Source organism: Branchiostoma belcheri, unplaced genomic scaffold (genome assembly GCF_001625305.1).
Source record: "Branchiostoma belcheri isolate BF01 breed outbred unplaced genomic scaffold, Haploidv18h27 scaffold75, whole genome shotgun sequence".
In the NCBI taxonomy this organism is placed as follows: domain Eukaryota; kingdom Metazoa; phylum Chordata; class Leptocardii; order Amphioxiformes; family Branchiostomatidae; genus Branchiostoma; species Branchiostoma belcheri.
In genome coordinates, this window is record NW_017804409.1 from 1,082,196 (window position 1) to 1,099,598 (window position 17,403).

The following is a 17,403-nucleotide window of genomic DNA, read 5'->3' on the forward strand; positions in this document are numbered from 1 at the left end:
AGCGATTTTTACCTTCGCCAAGAAGGTTATGTTTTCAGAGGCGTTCGTGTATGTGTCCGTCCGTCTGTAAACACGATAACTCGAGAAGACTTTGATGGATATTGTTTCGATACTTGGTAGGTGGGTAGGTCTTCATGAGACCTAAAAATTATTAGATTTCGGACCCCCTAGCGGCTTGTTATGGTACTGCAGCTGAACTTCCGGTTTTGATATCTCATTATCTAGACATGCTAGGGTGACGAAATTTGGATGGTAGGTAGCTCTTGTGCTGGGTTTTAAAATGAAGTAGATACCGTGCTTGTTTGGCGGCTGCTGCCATGGCTACCAGTGTATGCTTGGCTAGCCGGTTGACCTGTCCGTGCTCCATATGATCCTGTGGTGCGAAGTTCCCGGTCCCTCTCTCCTCTACCCCGATGGTCTAGCAACAGTAATAATAATAATATTGAACTATCAGTGGGCCAGACACTCCACTATGCAGTGCCTCTAGCCTCTACCAGGCTTTGGGTGGCGATTGGAAAGAGTAGAACTCGGCCAAATAGAGAGATAACATGCCAAGGGAGTTTGGTTGGCTGGAGATAACAGTTTGCCGCTCCCTTGGCATGCTATCTCTCTATTTGGCCGCGATTTCTACTCTTTCCAGCCACCTCCCGAAGCCTGGTAGAGGCTACAGTGCCCCCACGACCCTGGCCTGGGTTAAGAGACCAAGGTACAAGGTAGGTATCGGTGAGCAAGCTATCAGCCATCGACACAGATTATGAAGATTTCCTGTCAAGCTATGGTACATACAACAGGGCCTGCAAGGGGGGGGGGTCCCTACAACGCTCTACGCTGAATTAGGAAACCTCTCGATTACGCTTTACGATAAATTCAAAGCGGCTACAACGCATTACGTAGAATTAAAACGCCGAATACGCTCCACGCAAAAATATTAGAGCGGTCCGTCTACGCTCTACGTAGAATTAAAACGGCCGATTACGCTCTACGGAAAAGGGCTCGCGGGCCCCCATACAACTGAAACCAAGTGCTCAAAAGATCGGTTTCGATCACAAATTACGAAGAGCTTGGATAATCCAAACATCAGAGGCATTGAACATGACTTACCGTCGCTATAGCCCGAGTAGAAGGTGCTGCCCGAGCTCATTTTTCACGAGTCTCCCCCTTCTCCTGCCTCCCAAGCGCCGAAAGCTAGTCTGGAGTCTCGCCCGGTCCAATGCCGTGTCCTGTTAGGTTTCGGGACTTACCGCGAAGCACGGTACTTTCCATAGTTTCTATGGGGATGTCAATGACATAATGTTATGTTTTGTCCGGGTCAGGCACTCGCCCCGCCCCGTTTAATGTACTGTTTGGGTATTTCCACCGCGTGACTCACTCGCCTGCGAAACTGAAAGGTCTAAACTTCCCGTTTTTCAGATTACAGAATAGGGTGCTTCCCCGAATCCAGGGTTCTGATACTGAGGGGGTTTCTGAGATGTCGCAATTAAAATCACCGAGGTTTCGGTGCCACGACTGAATCACTGGAAAATCCCCCTGACGCTACATCTAGAATTCCCCCTTTTTATTAAAATAGTCACTTGCTTGTATAGTTGGTGCTCGGGGTACGCCGCTTCTCAGTTGCAGCTTACCGGTGGTTCAGTGAAGTGTCTCCCGACGACAATGCCTACTCGCTACGTTCTGAAGATCCCCTGCCCTATCTCAGGGTGCGCGGGACAGTAAGTACAACCTAGATTTCTTCTAAGTAGGCCGGCTACTACTCTCTCCTTGCAGCCAAGGACTGAATTGTGAGGAGCTTTAATACCATCTGTGGGCTAGTGTTCACACCGAATTATAATAAGGGCGGTTGTACCGGCTATATATACAAATACAGAAGCTGGTGTGTTACGAGTATGCATATGCCAAACGGGGTGGTTATACCAGCTATACAGATACAGAAGCTGAAGCTAGTGTGTTACGCCGAAGGGTAGTTATACCGGCTATACAGATACAGAAGCTGGTGTGTTACGCCGAAGGGCAGTTATACCGGCTATACAGATACAGAGGCTGGTGTGTCACGTCGAAAGGCGGTTAAACAGGATATATATACAGATACAGAAGCTGGTGTGTTATGTCGAAGGGCGATTCTATCGGCTATACAGAAACAGACAGAAGTGAATGAATACCGTCGATACAACAAGGCCAAATAGCTTTCATTTTCGCTTGTTTGGGGCTATATCAACATTTTTTTAACTAGGAAATGATGACGAAATTGTGTAGTAACTTACACTTTGTGATATATTTCTGTAATCATCTTACAATTCTCGGGCATTTATGGATGGCGCTAGCTAAAACAGCCTACACAAGGCCCACTTAGTTTGCGGTACCACCACAAACTACCAGATTGTAAACAAACATGGCTGACAGCTGTGTTTCCAGCTTTTAAACACACTCGTAAGGTGTCATTTTTTGGTACCTCCACTTCTTGAAAGCCACTTATTTGCGATTTTTAAATTTGGTCATTTATGTAAAGCATTTTATAAAGTTTTGACTTAATAATTATCTATTTACAAATAGATGACCAGAAATAATTATCTATATTCATCTACTAGTATTAATTTTATCATATACTTTAAATAACTAACCAGAAATAACTTACTTTCTGTATCGTCCTTTATATAATCTGTTAATGAAACTCCTTTCATTTTCGTCATTTTCTAGGTCCAGGCTTTCCCAGTGGGTGTGCGCACGGGACAACGGTACTATGTATGTAGACGAGGACGGCTATCTGTCCTGTTACTCAAACAACCACCGTGCCAAAATCATCTACTGGAGGTTCGATTGTGGTGAGAGGGGTTCAGGGAGCAAACACAACTACGAGAGATATCAGGTAACATTTCATAATCACAAGAAAAATGCGTTTTGATACACCGGTGTCATTTGTGAAGATGCGATAGTTGACAAGGATCGAAAATCACACAATTATTGAATGGTTGAATTATTAATGATTAATAGATAGATAGTGCCCTTCGTGCCCTCAAGTGCCAGAGTTATCAACCAAGGATTGAGGTGTTCAGAAACATTCTTTCCTAGAGCTACCAAAGAGTTGAACTCGCTGTCACCAAGTACAGTGGGGGCATTGTCATTAGATAGCTTTATACAATGTTTAGAGTTAGGTGTTCAAGGGTTAGGTGTAACAAGTCGTTCAGTGTAATGTAGCCCGCTGCCGCCGCACCGCGTGCCTGTGAAGCTGGTGTGTTACGCCGAAGGGCGGTTATACCGGCTATACAGATACAGAAGCTGGTGTGTTACGCCGAAGGGCGGTTATACCGGCTATACAGATACAGAAGCTGGTGTGTTACGCCGAAGGGCGGTTATACCGGCTATACAGATACAGAAGCTGGTGTGTTACGCCGAAGGGCGGTTATACCGGCTATACAGATCTAATTATATATTCTATCTCTGCCCAGTCAGCAGATCTGGAAGGGTTCTCCCATGCCATGGCTATCGGACTGCCTCATTTGAAGGAAGCGGGAGCCGTCTGGGTCACCAAACTCATACAGAGCGTCGAGAATCAGTTTATGTACGTATCTAGACAACGTTATTACTTCCATGAAAAATGGAGGTATTGTTTTTGGCGTGTCTGTCTGTATGTATGTGTGTGTATCTGTCTGTGTGTGTGTCTGTCTCTGTGTGTGTCTGTTTGTGTGTGTTTCCGCAACTTTGTAGTCAGCATAACTTCAGAACGCCTTTATGGATTGTGATGATATTTGGTATGATGGTCAGTCTTGGAAAGACAAAGGTCAAGGTCAAGTATGGGCCTCCTGGTGGATGACCTTGGTACTGCAGCAGAAATTCCGGTTTTTGTATCTTTTGTCCAGAACAAGCTATGGTCTTGACTTTTTGTTTACGGATTTGCAAAGGAAGCGTAAAGGTGACGGAAAGGCGGAATTTACCTTTCAGCAGCCTTTACGAAGTCGTAAAGTCTACTGAAATATTTTCTAAACTTTAATACTTCTTTACATATTGCGGAAAGTTTGCTTAAATGGCTGTTTTCGTGCTGCGAACGTTTACTGCATTTCTGCCAAACTACAGAATAATGAATAAAAAGAATGATTGTACATTTACATGTACACTCTTCCAGGCTAAGCCATGTATAAATCACATATATATCTCACTTTACAATATTTACAGAGATATGCAGAACTCACCCAACTAGTTCCACCACTCAGAACTTTTAAGCGTTCCACTAGGTTCTCCACTATCACACACAACTTCACCGTCCAAATTCCTTGTTCGAAATCTTTTTACAGTGACAGTTTCTATCCCCGTACGGCCAAGCTTTGGAATTCTCTCCTTGACAAGTGTTTCCCACCAACCTACAATCTACAGGCTTTCAAATCAAACGTTCACCGCCATCTCTTGACATAGCCACGTTTCTCTTATATTTTCAATTCAATGCAGAGAAGTGGTCGCATAGGCCTTGCATTGAACTACTCCGTTAAAAAAAAGAAAGATATCTCACAATACATACTGATGTGTGCTACTACCTACTGGTTGGACAACTATGTACAGTTTCAACTTCTTCTCGATTCTTAACACAGTTGTAGATTATTCAATTTGACGGGAATACAAGTTAGTGGGAAGACTTAATGCAAACTTTATTACCTGTTTTGACTCCATTGTATCATAAGGAAAATTCAAATTAATCATTCCCAAATCCCACTACATGTATTAGGTACTAGTACGTTGCATGGGCATTCCAATCGGCATAGCTTTAAAATATGTATGCAATTTGGACACAGCGAGCAATGTGTCGAAATTGATATTTGAAAAAAAAGAAATGAGAAAAATGTTTATACATATATATTACAAATGACTAATGAACAGTCAGCTATCCTCATTGACAGGTTTCTTTTCTTCATTTTTTTGCAGAAACGGAGATCGCTAGACTTCTAACGACTGGGGAGGGACATCCAATCAGATACACTACAATTGATATAGAACTGTAGTCAGTTTTGTAGGGTTCCATGTGAAAAGATGTCGCTATATAGCCAATACTTTTGTTCTGTACTAGTTCAGTTTAGCCTGTTTACTAATTTTACCATTACGTTCAAATATGTAAAATATAATATCAGCATCCATACGCAGAATGATGCATTCCCACGACTACTATATTACTATAATGTACAAGATATTATCAGTTCCTTAGAATGGATAGATCCTAAGTTTTTTCCATTGAGGTGTATGGTTTCTTTTCGTCGCTCGCTTTGTACAAGACATTGTGTAATCATGTACAGCAAACGTTATGATTCTATATGGCGATCGCGAGTTGTACTCGTGTGGAAATTTTAAGATTGCACTGTTGTGTTCACATGTTGGGTTCAACTGTATATTTAACCTTGCGCTAATTATAGGACTGCTAAGCGCAAAAAATGTATACGTAAACGAGCTCTCATCCTTTTGTATAAAGTTGAACTAACTACTTAAGATTCAGAAAAGCGACGACTTCATGTCGATAAGAATCTTATACTTCTTGTCATCATTTAACGCTCTTGACAGATAAGTTTATTCTCTAGTAGTTGGTAAGACTTTTATGTTATTCTGTTATCCTTGTATCCTATGTATCATGTTACTCAGTATGATGTACATGTGACATCACACTCTGATGTATGCATTTAGCCCCATGGGCATGAACATGCAATTAAAGATTTATGATCATTAAACTGGCCATGTTTTAAAAATGAAAAGGTCTCGACGTCTGTGCAGTTTATGTACGTTTAAACATTTCTCCTGAAACGTTATTTTAAAATCCTCCAGGCCTTCTCAATAGTGAAAGTAGCTCATACTCCTGAAACAAGCATCTGAGGCATGTTTTCTACGTTATTTTAAAATCCTCCAGGCCTTTTCAATAGTGAAAGTAGCTCAGGTATGAGTCACTGAGAAACCATGCATTCCTTCTCAATAGTGAAAGTAGCTCGCGATAGGGTATTATGCCAGGTGTTACACAATATATATCACTCAAGCCCCTGTCACACATTCAGAACATTCCCCCAACACCAGCCGACCAAGGACCCCAATAGATCGGCTGCTAGAAGTGTGGTGTACTCAGGCTAGCTCATGTATGAGTCAATGGGAAACACCGAGACTTCTCGGATCGATAACTGTGTTTGCTGTCTAGTGACAACAGAATGTTAAACACACATTTATGATAAAGATTAACGCTACAGGTCTGTATGTGTATTAGTCTATCGGGTAGCCTCCACCAGGCCTTTCTACGGGAATACGGATCGTAGAATTCGGCAAAAAAAGAGAGTAAAATTGGCCAAGGGAGTCCGGCCGCGGGGAGGTAGTTTCTTTCCCTCCGCGGCCAGTAAAACCTACAAGGCGACCAAACTCCCCTGGCAATTAGTCTCCTATATATAGCCAGCGTAGTTAGTCTGGTAGAGACTAGTCTATCGGGATGAAGGTCATCTAGTGTGTTACACAATGGGCGAAGGTTGAAAGCAAAGCTCACTATATGCCGTTGGTAAGGTGAGTCATTTTGGGGAGGCCCCGTTTGACACAATTGGGCAGCCAGCCCAGGTGTGTTTTGAACTGTGCTGTCAGTAATCTCCAAGCAAAAGACAGTATGAAATTGGCCAGGCAGTATCCATTAGCCAGAGAAGGTCGCCGGCCACCGACGGTGGGGGTAGCGACAAAAAAACGGCCATATATGAAAAGCTAACGATCATTGTCCCACAACCTCTGATTGGAGAGTATGCTGTCAGCGCATGGCCCAGTACTGTACAATAGTGTATCATCCCGAAGAAACCACGCAGACGCTTTGCCATAGTTCATACCACCGTCACTCATGGCGGCCCATGTTCGCAGGTCACCGAGCCACGTCCAACAACAATCACAACTAGGACTGACAGATACAAAAAAGGTCCCATCCCTTACATGGTATCCCTCCTAAACAGCACAAATATGTAATAGCACCACAAGTTTCACTGACCACTACTTTATTGTGACACAGGAATTGATTTACGACGATGATTTATCTATTTATTTATTATGACTAATCTTCTACATATATGTTAAAACTTAAGTGATACAGGTGCATGTATAAGGGTTTTACGACGTAAGATTGTCACAGTTTGTACGATAGTAAGATTGTAAATACCTAATTTTCGATCCAAAGTGCACGTGATATATTAATATGTAGATTCCGATATGATTGTAATTTGTATTTCCCTCCTAATATTAATAATTTATATTGTAAACAACTTGATCTGAATTCAGCCCTGTATGTCATGGCTGCGAGATATGTTGTCGATATGTTGATACAACAAATAAACCAATAAATAATATAATTATAACTTGTCAGGGTAGACTTTCGGACGGAAAGCACGCTCAACTCTGTGCTTAAAGTTTTTTGTGAACCTCCAGCGATCAACAAATATGGCCGAAACTTGTGGACTGTGTGACACCGGCTTTATTCTTAAATGGGAGGGGATGAAAAGCCATTCCATCCTTGTGTTGTGACCTGTACTTAACCCAGTGGGTATGTGTGTACAATAAAGGTCTTCATTCATTCATATATTACACCGGCTACAATCGCTGTGCTATAAATTTTTGATTTATTCATTGTCTCTGCGCGTACATATAACTGTGACGTGTCCTAAACACAATGATTAAGTGTGTGAAAATAACCACTCAAGAGATGATGGTAGCTCTCCTTACAATAAGCGTGCATTTTAATAATGTTCTAACATAGTTATTGCACTTCCATATTTGATATCTAGTCTCTATATAAAACATGTGAACTAAGAAGTACGTGTGTATATCAATATATAAGGAAACTTTAGTACGCATAACTGTAGGTTAGGTTACATCAATCTTGACAACACGTTAAGTACAGAAGTTGGGGAGAAAGACATCGATATCTTTGGTCACTTTTCCCATTTGACATTACATTTTCATCGTAGACCATCGTACGATTTTGTCGTAGGATTTTCAAGCATTCTGTGACATAAACAACCTCAGACTAAGACAGGCTCTTCTGTAACAACACAACTGCATGTTGCGGGACATGTGCACATGCATGAGTACACCAAGAATGCATTCAACTTGCGAACGTACCATGACCGTTATTGTAAGGCTATAAGGCCACACCAATTTAATTTCTAGAAAAATAATGGAGCTGGCGGGCGAAAAAAAAATTAAAATAAAAAAGACCTAGGCATCCTATTATGGCCCAAAATGGTACGATAGGAGCCATGAAGTCAACACACCAGGCTGATTCAAAATTTAAACAATGAATTTTGAACTTTTAATGATACCATTGCATTGAAAGGTGGAATATATATAACTGTAACAACTAGGATGAAAAGGACTGTTTTCAACTGTTCAGGGCAAAATATGAGCATTTTGCAGTTGATTCTGAATTTTTATTTTTATTTGCAAATCAGAAAAAAAATGAAGCGGGCGAATCCGTTAACCAAGAAATTAAATTGGTGTGGCCTAATGATACATTGGTGAATTTTTCATTGATAAAATGAGAACAGTCTGCCAGATCTAGAATCGTTTTAAGGAGGTTCCTTGTGGAGACGTAAGTTTTTTTTATGTTTAGAAATTACAGTTGAATATTCTAACAGTAAAGGAATAGTGTATAGTGTTAAGTTATGATCTACTAACTTTGTACAATCGCACTTCAATGCAGGCAAAGCTGTGTGTAGCGCTACAAATACAGTACCTACATGTAGTTACAGTCGCCTTGATTGGAATTTATTTATATTCAAGGCCTAGATTAGTTTATTCTCTAGTAGTTGTTAAGACTTTTACATTATTCTGTTATCCTTGTATCCTATGTATCATGTTACTCAGTATGATGTACATGTAACATCGCACTCTGATGTATGCATTTAGCCCGATAGGCATGAACATGCAATTAAAGATTCAATTCAATTATATGGGCCTTCGTACTTTTAGGCCCGGACTGATTTTTTTCACCCTGACCAGAATTTTCAGAACACCGGCCCTCAGTAGTACCGCGGGACGGGTGCTGTAGCTACCTTGCCGGCCGGGGAGCCCCAGTTGTGCGGTAACTGGTTGATCGGGGTGAGCTTCAGGGCGCGGCAGATGGAGTTACACCTGTGGTTCCTGACGAATGAGATAATCCCGTGCGCACCAAAGTTCCCCTGGCCGTACTGCAGATCGTCATCCATGCAGTGGATCTGAGAAGGCGGAACAACCGTTATCGAAAATTTCTCTGGAATGTTGTACCAAGACAATAACAGCCTTTACTTGTTTCCCAAACCCATTTATTTAAGACTATGTTTGATGAAAATGAATAATGATTATCTAAAATCTACATTCATTTCTTTTCAATTCACCTTACATATCTTAAGTACTTTCTTAACGGGTATGGCTCCCTAATGTTCTTTCTACATGTAGTTTGAATTCTTTTTCTGACAGACTTATTGTAGTCAAAACCATATTATCATAAAGAATGAAGGGTTGTAGGTACTTGTACATGTATATATAGAGCTAGGCAACAAACTAAATAGTGAACATCGACATTGCCTTACTTGTGGGTCTGTGTACCTGTCCCCCACTCACCTGTGGGTCTGTGTACCTGTACCCTACTCACCCCTACTTACCCCTACTCACCCCTACTCATCAACTACTCATCCCTACTCACCCCTACTCACCCCTACTCATCCCTACTCATCCCTACTCACCCCTACGCACCCCTAATCATCCCTACTCATCCCTACTCACCCCTACTCATCCCTACTCATCCCTACTCACTCCAACCCACCTGTGGGTCCGTGTAACTGTCCCCTACTCACCCCTTCCTACCCCTACTCACCCCTATTCACCCTTACTCATCCCTACTCATCCCTACTCACCCCCACTCACCTGCGGGTCTGTGTACCTGTCCCCCACCCCCTGTACGTCACACACCACCATCCTGCCGTTAGTCCGCTCGAACGTGAAGTGTGAGAAGGCCTGCGGGGTGTTGCGGGCGGACAGCGGAGCCATGGGGAAGTTGAGGTTGTGTTTCTCGAACGTGCCCGGGAGGTAGTCCTCCAGCAGCCCGTACTGACCCGCGTGCGGCCCGGCTTGGAACTGGACCAGCTGGGCGCTGCAGAACGATACCTGGACAGAGAGACAAGCGATAGTTTCGGTCAGTTGTTGCTAGATAACATTGGTGGTGCAATTCTGATGCCGTAGAAGTTTTAAGCATGCTGTGACAGAACCAACACGTCCTACACGCACCTAAGACAGCGCCCTTGCTGACAGTTCAAACAAGAGTCAAAATTAGCAGGAAACATTTTGGCATCTTTTGTTCAAAAGTTGAGATTATAGTAGTGCAACTTGTTGCCGAGATATTATAACAGTTAGATAATACATGATGATACGTCATCCCAGTTCTTTCAAGATACTATGAATATACATCTGGACGGACAAAAAAATCAATCGAACGTCCCACCTTCTTAGGTATGCAGCTGTAGCTGTTGTACTCTTCAGCAAGAACCACGCATTTCATCTGCATCTTGACGTCTGCCTCGGCCTCGGCCTTGGTGTAGCTTTTGTGCAGCTGCAGCTTCACCACCTTAGGGTGACAAGACGACTTGAGCAGGCCCCAGTCCTTGGCGCTGTAGGCTTTCCGCATGCCGCCTTCTGCGAACGGACGGTCGTCCATGGACAGGATGGTCGGCCGCTCACCCCACCGTTTGGTGGCGACGTCGTAGGTTTTAGTGGTGACATAGACCATCGGTCCAGACATGCTGTAGGATTTCTGGTATAGCTTTCGCGAATCAAGCAGACTGAGAACTCAGAGCCTGTCCAATTTTGACTAAAAACGCTTAGTGGCGGCCGATAGTTTCGCTAGTCAGCCGGGGACACCCCATTAGTAATGACAGATGGGTGATCCGTACAGGGTGACTATTGTATCAGCCAGTTAGGAACAGAACTGCGTGTGTGGAAAGCCCCTTGTATACATTATAGGGTTTTGCAGTCTGGGTGTATTTGATTTTTTTTTTCACTTGTTCATGTTCTGATTTTGATTTTATATCACTCCATACCACATGTATAACAGTGAAATATTTTCTTCTTTTTACTTCAACGAAGTGCATTCGACACGGGGTAAAACTATGACTCCAAGTTGGTTTTTTTGTGCCAGTCAGCATTCGAACTCATGCAGTTCTCAGAACCCCACACCACCAACAGCGCGCGTGCCTACTAAAATTGAAAATGCAAGTGCTACTCAATGTTATTGTAAAACCAATCCTGAGTCACCGTCTTTCGTGGTACGAAACCATACTGGCGGGCACAACAAATGAAGGGTCTGTTTGGGTGACAAATTTTAACACGAAATGGAATCTGCTGTAGCATCCAGTCAATTAAAAGAAATATATGATAACAGCTTATAACACTACAGTTCAATAAGCTTAGAAATATTTGAAGAAATATATCATGGGAATTCCCACTACTCAGTGGCTTGTTGGTCGTATTTTGCCCAGTCAGTGGGAACCACCGTGACGACAGGATTACTGTATAGTGTTTAGGCCACACCGCCTTAATCTTATGGATGGCATCCTCTGAAGACCCCAAAACTAGTGCGCGCGGGCGAATAAAAGAAATTCTGGCCAAAAATAAAAATGCTGCTAAACCACAGGAATAAAAGGCTGGTACTGTGAATTTGCGGCAGTACATAGCGACGTAGACGACAAGCCGGCACATAATGGCTTTTTGAGGAGTTTATGAATCGTCGCTGTACGTATGTACTGAGATCTGGAGTCGTGGAGCTTGGGTGCCGTCCTCCAGAGTTACCGCCAGCTCAATATTGTCGCTTACTAACATGGACTACCCAGGCCATAGGCCTAAAGGCAGGCTAGAGCCTCGGAGGACGTGATCTTTTTTCTTATGAGGATTGAACATCAATGCGCGCGCGGATGTCATCCATAAAATTAAGTCGGTGTGGCCTTACAGTCCACATGAGCAATGTCCATAGTGTTGGCTGTGTGAAACCCCTTGAGCTATTTTTATCTGGAGTTCCGCTTTTTTAATCTTCTCGTTGCAAGCTTGACGAATTTAATTTGACTGTTTTTTCTATTTCTTTACAATCTTATTGGTCTCCACACTGAAAATGCAAGCGCTACTCAGTCACGTCGGCGTTATTGTTTGAACAATCCTGAATCACCCTTTTTCATGGTACGAAACCGTACTGGGTGGTACAACAAATGAGGGGTCTGTTTTGGTGACAAATTTCAACACGAAATGGAATCTGCTGTAGCGTACAGTCAATTGAAAGAAAGATATGATGGTAGCTTATAACACTACAATTCAATAAGCTTAAAAGCGTTGCAGAAATATATCATGGGAATTCCCAATACTCAGTGGCTTGTTTTTCTTCTCAATAGTGAAAGTAGTTCGCCCATGATGAGTCAGTGGAAAACACCGTGACGACGGGACAACAGTGTTTACCGTCTACATGAGCAATTCAATGTTCATATTAAATGCTGGCGGTGTGAAACCCCTTGCGCTATATTTATCTGGAGTTCCGCTTTTCATCTTCTATTTTATGACTCACCTAGCTCTCCCTGCTTACAAAAATGGTAACAATGTAATTAGAAATTCACCAAATGTCAAGACAGAGATAAGTCAATACAGTGACCTAGTGACGACGAAATCTAACGCATTTGTTTTATAAGCTAATTGATCTCCACACAGAACCATACACCAGCAACAGTGCGCATGCCTACTGAAAATGCAAGTGCTACTCAATTAATCTCCAAGCAGATATTTCGGAGGGGGGAAGACAGTATCAAATTTGGCCAGTCTGTATGCATATCCCCACCCAAATGCATACAGACTGGTCAATTTGATACTGTCTCCCCCCCCCCCCCCACCCGAAAGATCTGCTTGGAGATAACTACTCAGTCACGTCAGCGTTATTGTGAGACAAGCCTGAGTCACCGTTTTTGTGGTACGAAACCGTACTGGCGGGTACAACAAATGAGGGGTCTGTTTTGGTCATGCACGCGAAACGGAATCTACTATGCTGTAACCGTTAGCATTTAGTCAATTGGAAGAATTATATGGTGGCAGTTTTTTTTTAAAGACTACAATTCAATGATCATAAAAGCTTTGCAGAAATGGAATTCCCAATACTCAGTGGCTTATTGGTCTTCTCAATAGTGAAAGTAGTTCGCCCATGAGTCAGTGGAAAACACCGTGACACGGGATAACTGTGTCACCGTCTACATGAGAATTCAATGTTCATAATACTGACGGTGTGAAACCCCTTGCGCTATTTTTATCCGGAGTTCCGCTTTTTTAGTATTCTATTTTATGACTCACCTAGCTCTCCCTGCTTACAAAAAAGGTAACAATGTAACTAAGAATTCACCAAATGTCAAGAAAAGTCAATACAGTGAGCTAACGACGACAAATTCTGCCTCAGTTGACCCCCAAATGACAGAGCGATAAGTTACTGGCTAAAGGTTAACAGGTGGATTTTGTACATAAGTGTTTACTTTGACTAACAATCTGGGGTCGTGTGGCGCAGTCGGTAGCGCGTTCGGCTCACACCCAAGAGGTTGCGAGTTCGAATTTTGCCCAGGTCACCGATCTTGTGCCCTTGGGAAAGGCACTTTACACGACTTTCCTAACTTGAGTAATGAGTACCTAGCTTCGGTTAGGGACATCCCTCGGATAGGACGTTAAATGGAGGTCCCGTGTTTGGGAGAGCCACACCCCACGCACGTTAAAGAACCCACCGCACTTATCGAAAATAGTAGGGGTCCTTCCCGGTGTGAGCGGTTCAAACCTTACAGTCCGGTCTTACGCAGCTTGTACATGTACAAAACTGGTGTGTTACGCCTAAAGGCGGTTTACTGGTTATGCAAAACAAACAAAAAATCTGCGAACTGGCTGTGTGATGTTAACAGTGGGTGAAATTCAGTTACAGTAACTAATCCTCACCGGGTACCGCTCTAAAGTTGAAGCAGGCATATAAAATGAAACAGGTCTAGGTCTTTAATCAGTGCAAAAAAACTTGTATGGTAAAATTACTTATACACATCGCACTGTTGTTTCGACATCTGTGAAAATATTATCAACTTCAGTAAACATTCAATTAATCCAATTGACAAAATATCCCAACAAACATTAATTTTATTTCTCAGTTTATGTGACAATCGATACAGATATATTTTCCAATACGTCCAATTTCAACAGAGGAGGTTAATTAAAACTGTAACAGCAACATGGATAGACAAAGCTGCATTTGTTTTGCTAAATCACTGATGTAAGGCCAGCAAGTTGATGATTGTTTTATTTCATAGTGTATCTATTAATATCTAATGATTTTTGTCTTAAAATACAACAAAGAGTTTACTAAATATCGTCTGCTGGAATGGGTGAGAACTTAAGAATCTGTCATATTTAATGCTGCTGAATATTCATATGTGCAGTATCGCCTTTTAGATAGTCCTGGATATATATAGTATGTCTATGACTGGAAACCACATATCGCTACTTTGGTGGTGTTTTTCAGTGGTTCTTTGGGCTTGGATTCTTCTCAGCAGCCGTTAGAAGGCTCATCGTCTGTAGGAAAATAAGGAAATAAGAGATTTCAATTCATAATTACTGCACTTATCCGTTCTTTTTTATTATTTCTACAAAGGTCTGAAATAAGGTGTTTCTCTCCACCATTGGTGGCCCAAATATATTTTTCATTGTTATTTAGATGTTACCATATGACTTATCTGGTGAGACATTGTGATAGAATTGCAATTAATACAGCATTATTTACATGTATCATGGATAGATAAACTGTTTTGTACATATCTATGTAATTCGATTCGTTCAAATTCGTTCGAACGAGCAGCTAGGGCCATATATCAACAAATGTTTTAGTCTCCGATTATGCTTAGGTAAGTCGTTGTACATACTAGACATATACGATTCTTCTGTGATTTCGGAACAGAATGCAATTAAATTTTTAAAACATTGAGACATACGTATATTGTTTTTCGAGGTTCTGAATGAGTTTGGTGGCCCATTTCGCTCCAGCTTCTTTCAGTTGACTTAGGCCGATGGCCATGGCATGGTTGAATCCTTCATAATCTGCATACTGGATAAAAAGGAAGAACTAGAAAAGTAACATTTTCAAAGCAAATTGTGCATGATGTTTACTTTCACATGGTCTATCCAACAAGGTACCACCCTGTTTATTCTTATTCAAACACCTTCATATATCTAAACACAAAAACAGTTCACTATTTCACATCTCTTTGTGTGTGCTATAACGCATTTTGATCACCATCATCATCCAAGTAAACGAGACGTATGTGATCCTTGCTTGAGCGTTAAAAATGCACATATTACCTTGGTGTGCAAATACTGCCATTTTCTACCGCAAATATGAAGTTTTACCTGATATCTCTCGTAGTTGTGCTGGCTCCCCCGGCCCCTCAAGCCACAGTCAAACTTCCAGTAGACTATTTCGGCACGGTGACTGTAAGACTCACAGGACAGATAACCGTCCTCGTCGACGTACACAGCACCGTTGTCTTGCGCGCAGCTCCATCCAGAGATGTCCTTGTTCCTACAATTACAATTACAATTACAATTACATTACATGTTTCGAGTACGCACTAACCAATTAAACAAGTAAGGGTTTGTATAGGGACGAAGGGATTCAAAGTACACAGAGTTTTGTAGACCTGACGTTCATTTTAATGATTTTCTCTGGAGAGAAATAATCAAACGGGACTGTACAAAGATACACTAACATCACAACCCTTGAATATACATTTAGATATCCTAGTCTACAACATAACCACTTCACAGCTACTGTCACGTAGCAACTCTTTACGATGTAGCTACTATAATTCAAAATTAACTTACTCGCAACCTGACACGGGACAGTGGATTCTCAGGCGGTAGCGGGTAGGCATTGTCGTCGGGTGAAGCTTGAAGCGGTGAGGAGCGGTGTACATACGTCCCCAAAAGTACAAGCAAATTTGTAAAAGAGGAAGTTAGCAGCTTTCAGTTTCGCAGGTGCACAGCCCTACCAAAACATGATGATGTCATCCATATCCCCATAGGAACCTGTGGAAAGTACCGTGCCTCGTGGTAAGTCCCGAGCTCGAACAACATATTTTGTTCGAGTTCGGGACTTACCGCAAAACAACGTACGGTGGTGGACTGGGTAAACTCGAACCAAGATGTAAAGTTGTGCCAAAGGTTCTGAGTGATATGCACTTGGTTTTATCCCAATTACCATGGGGTGGGGGGTTCAAACCTTACAGTCCAGTCTTACACAGTATATACAAAAATGTACTTACATGTACACAAAACCGGTTTGCCGGTTATGCGAAACAAATAAAACAAACCCCAACGCCATAATACTAGTAGTTAAATACAGCACACGATAAAGGGTGATCATAGCGGCCGTTGTCATGGCAACAGCGTTCTGACATTAAATGAAATAAGATTCGTTTCAAGTAAAGATGACGTCAATAGCTAACATATCCTTCTGAAATGACCATATGTCATGTGTGACCTTGTTGTCGACGGCGGCTAGGTTACGGCTTGGTCCGGTGAGGTTACGGCGTCGCTTCGGCGTACCTTGCCCGACGGGGCCCGAAGTGATTTTAACTCTGAGTTAAAATCGATTAGGCGACCGCGCGGGGCCAAAAATAGGCCGGCAGCCGTCGGGAAGCCCGCCAGTCTCCGTCCAGGTCCCGTGCGGTAGTGCCAAAAAACAGGCCTTTCTTGAATTGTGACCTAGGCTTGACGCTAGGGCAGTCCTATAGCTATGAGGTATGAGCTTGTGCGGGCATATAATCATCTTCTAGTATCTTTGATATTTTCATATCGGTCAAGACAAGCTTTTTTAGCTAGTGAGAAGGCCTGCTAACTATAGAGGGATGGAAGTCCCCGTGATGTCATGGTGACATGGTCACACTCCGCCACTACACAGTAAACACTGTTACGGATCTAAGCCACTGCGGTGTTTCCCACTGACTCATACCCGAGCTACTTTCACTATTGAGAAGGACTGCAGGGTTTCTCGGTGACTCATACCTGAGGTACTTTCACTTTTATTGTCGAGGAGGCCTACGAACTATTAACAGTTTCCATCCAATGGTAAACACAAGTTGTTGCGCCGTACGCGTCCGAAGGGTCTAAAACAAAGTAGACTTTTGTATTCGGCACTACTGTAAATAGTCTACTCACATCAATATCAAACTACAAAAATGTATCTAGTCCCTTTTTAACGATATTTCACAACCATAGGATATTAAGGGTAATGAAATTATTGGCTGTAAGCAAAGTGGTGATGCTTGGGGATCTCCGTCTATCGGTGGAAAGTACCCCCGTCATGGGAGAAAAAGAGGAACTGAAATCTATAGATTCCAATAAAACAGC

General features: G+C 42.4%; 2 protein-coding genes across 2 annotated transcripts; one reads left to right on the forward strand and one right to left on the reverse strand.

Annotated features, from left to right (window-relative positions):
* The first annotated feature begins 1,444 nt into the window (after positions 1–1,444).
* LOC109485387 lies at positions 1,445–5,709 on the forward strand. The gene is made up of 4 exons (XM_019788949.1): positions 1,445–1,709; positions 2,692–2,860; positions 3,441–3,553; positions 4,906–5,709. Exons 1-4 carry the CDS (start codon positions 1,654–1,656, stop codon positions 4,919–4,921), a joined length of 354 nt encoding a protein of 117 aa, XP_019644508.1. The 5' UTR covers positions 1,445–1,653; the 3' UTR covers positions 4,922–5,709.
* A 3,211-nt stretch (positions 5,710–8,920) lies between these two features.
* On the reverse strand, positions 8,921–16,031 carry LOC109485385 (myosin heavy chain kinase B-like). Its single transcript, XM_019788947.1, has 7 exons — positions 15,877–16,031; positions 15,403–15,574; positions 14,976–15,100; positions 12,042–12,078; positions 10,451–10,759; positions 9,877–10,116; positions 8,921–9,188 (listed from the first exon to the last, which is right to left on the reverse strand). Exons 1-7 carry the CDS (start codon positions 15,966–15,968, stop codon positions 8,994–8,996), a joined length of 1,170 nt encoding a protein of 389 aa, XP_019644506.1. The 5' UTR covers positions 15,969–16,031; the 3' UTR covers positions 8,921–8,993.
* Positions 16,032–17,403: the final 1,372 nt, after the last annotated feature.

What these genes read in the sequence shown, in the direction of transcription:
- LOC109485385 (XM_019788947.1), bottom strand. Translation starts at nt 15,968, where the DNA reads ATGTACACCGCTCCTCACCGCTTCAAGCTTCACCCGACGACAATGCCT. An exon ending in AAATTAAATTCGTCAAGCTT is followed by an intron (nt 10,760 to 12,041) that starts GCAACGAGAAGA and finishes AAGCTATACCAG; the next exon opens with AAATCCTACAGCATGTCTGG. An exon ending in ACAGCTGCATACCTAAGAAG is followed by an intron (nt 10,117 to 10,450) that starts GTGGGACGTTCG and finishes CTCTCTGTCCAG; the next exon opens with GTATCGTTCTGCAGCGCCCA.
- LOC109485387 (XM_019788949.1), top strand. Translation starts at nt 1,654, where the DNA reads ATGCCTACTCGCTACGTTCTGAAGATCCCCTGCCCTATCTCAGGGTGC. An exon ending in ATCTCAGGGTGCGCGGGACA is followed by an intron (nt 1,710 to 2,691) that starts GTAAGTACAACC and finishes GTCATTTTCTAG; the next exon opens with GTCCAGGCTTTCCCAGTGGG. An exon ending in ACAACTACGAGAGATATCAG is followed by an intron (nt 2,861 to 3,440) that starts GTAACATTTCAT and finishes ATCTCTGCCCAG; the next exon opens with TCAGCAGATCTGGAAGGGTT.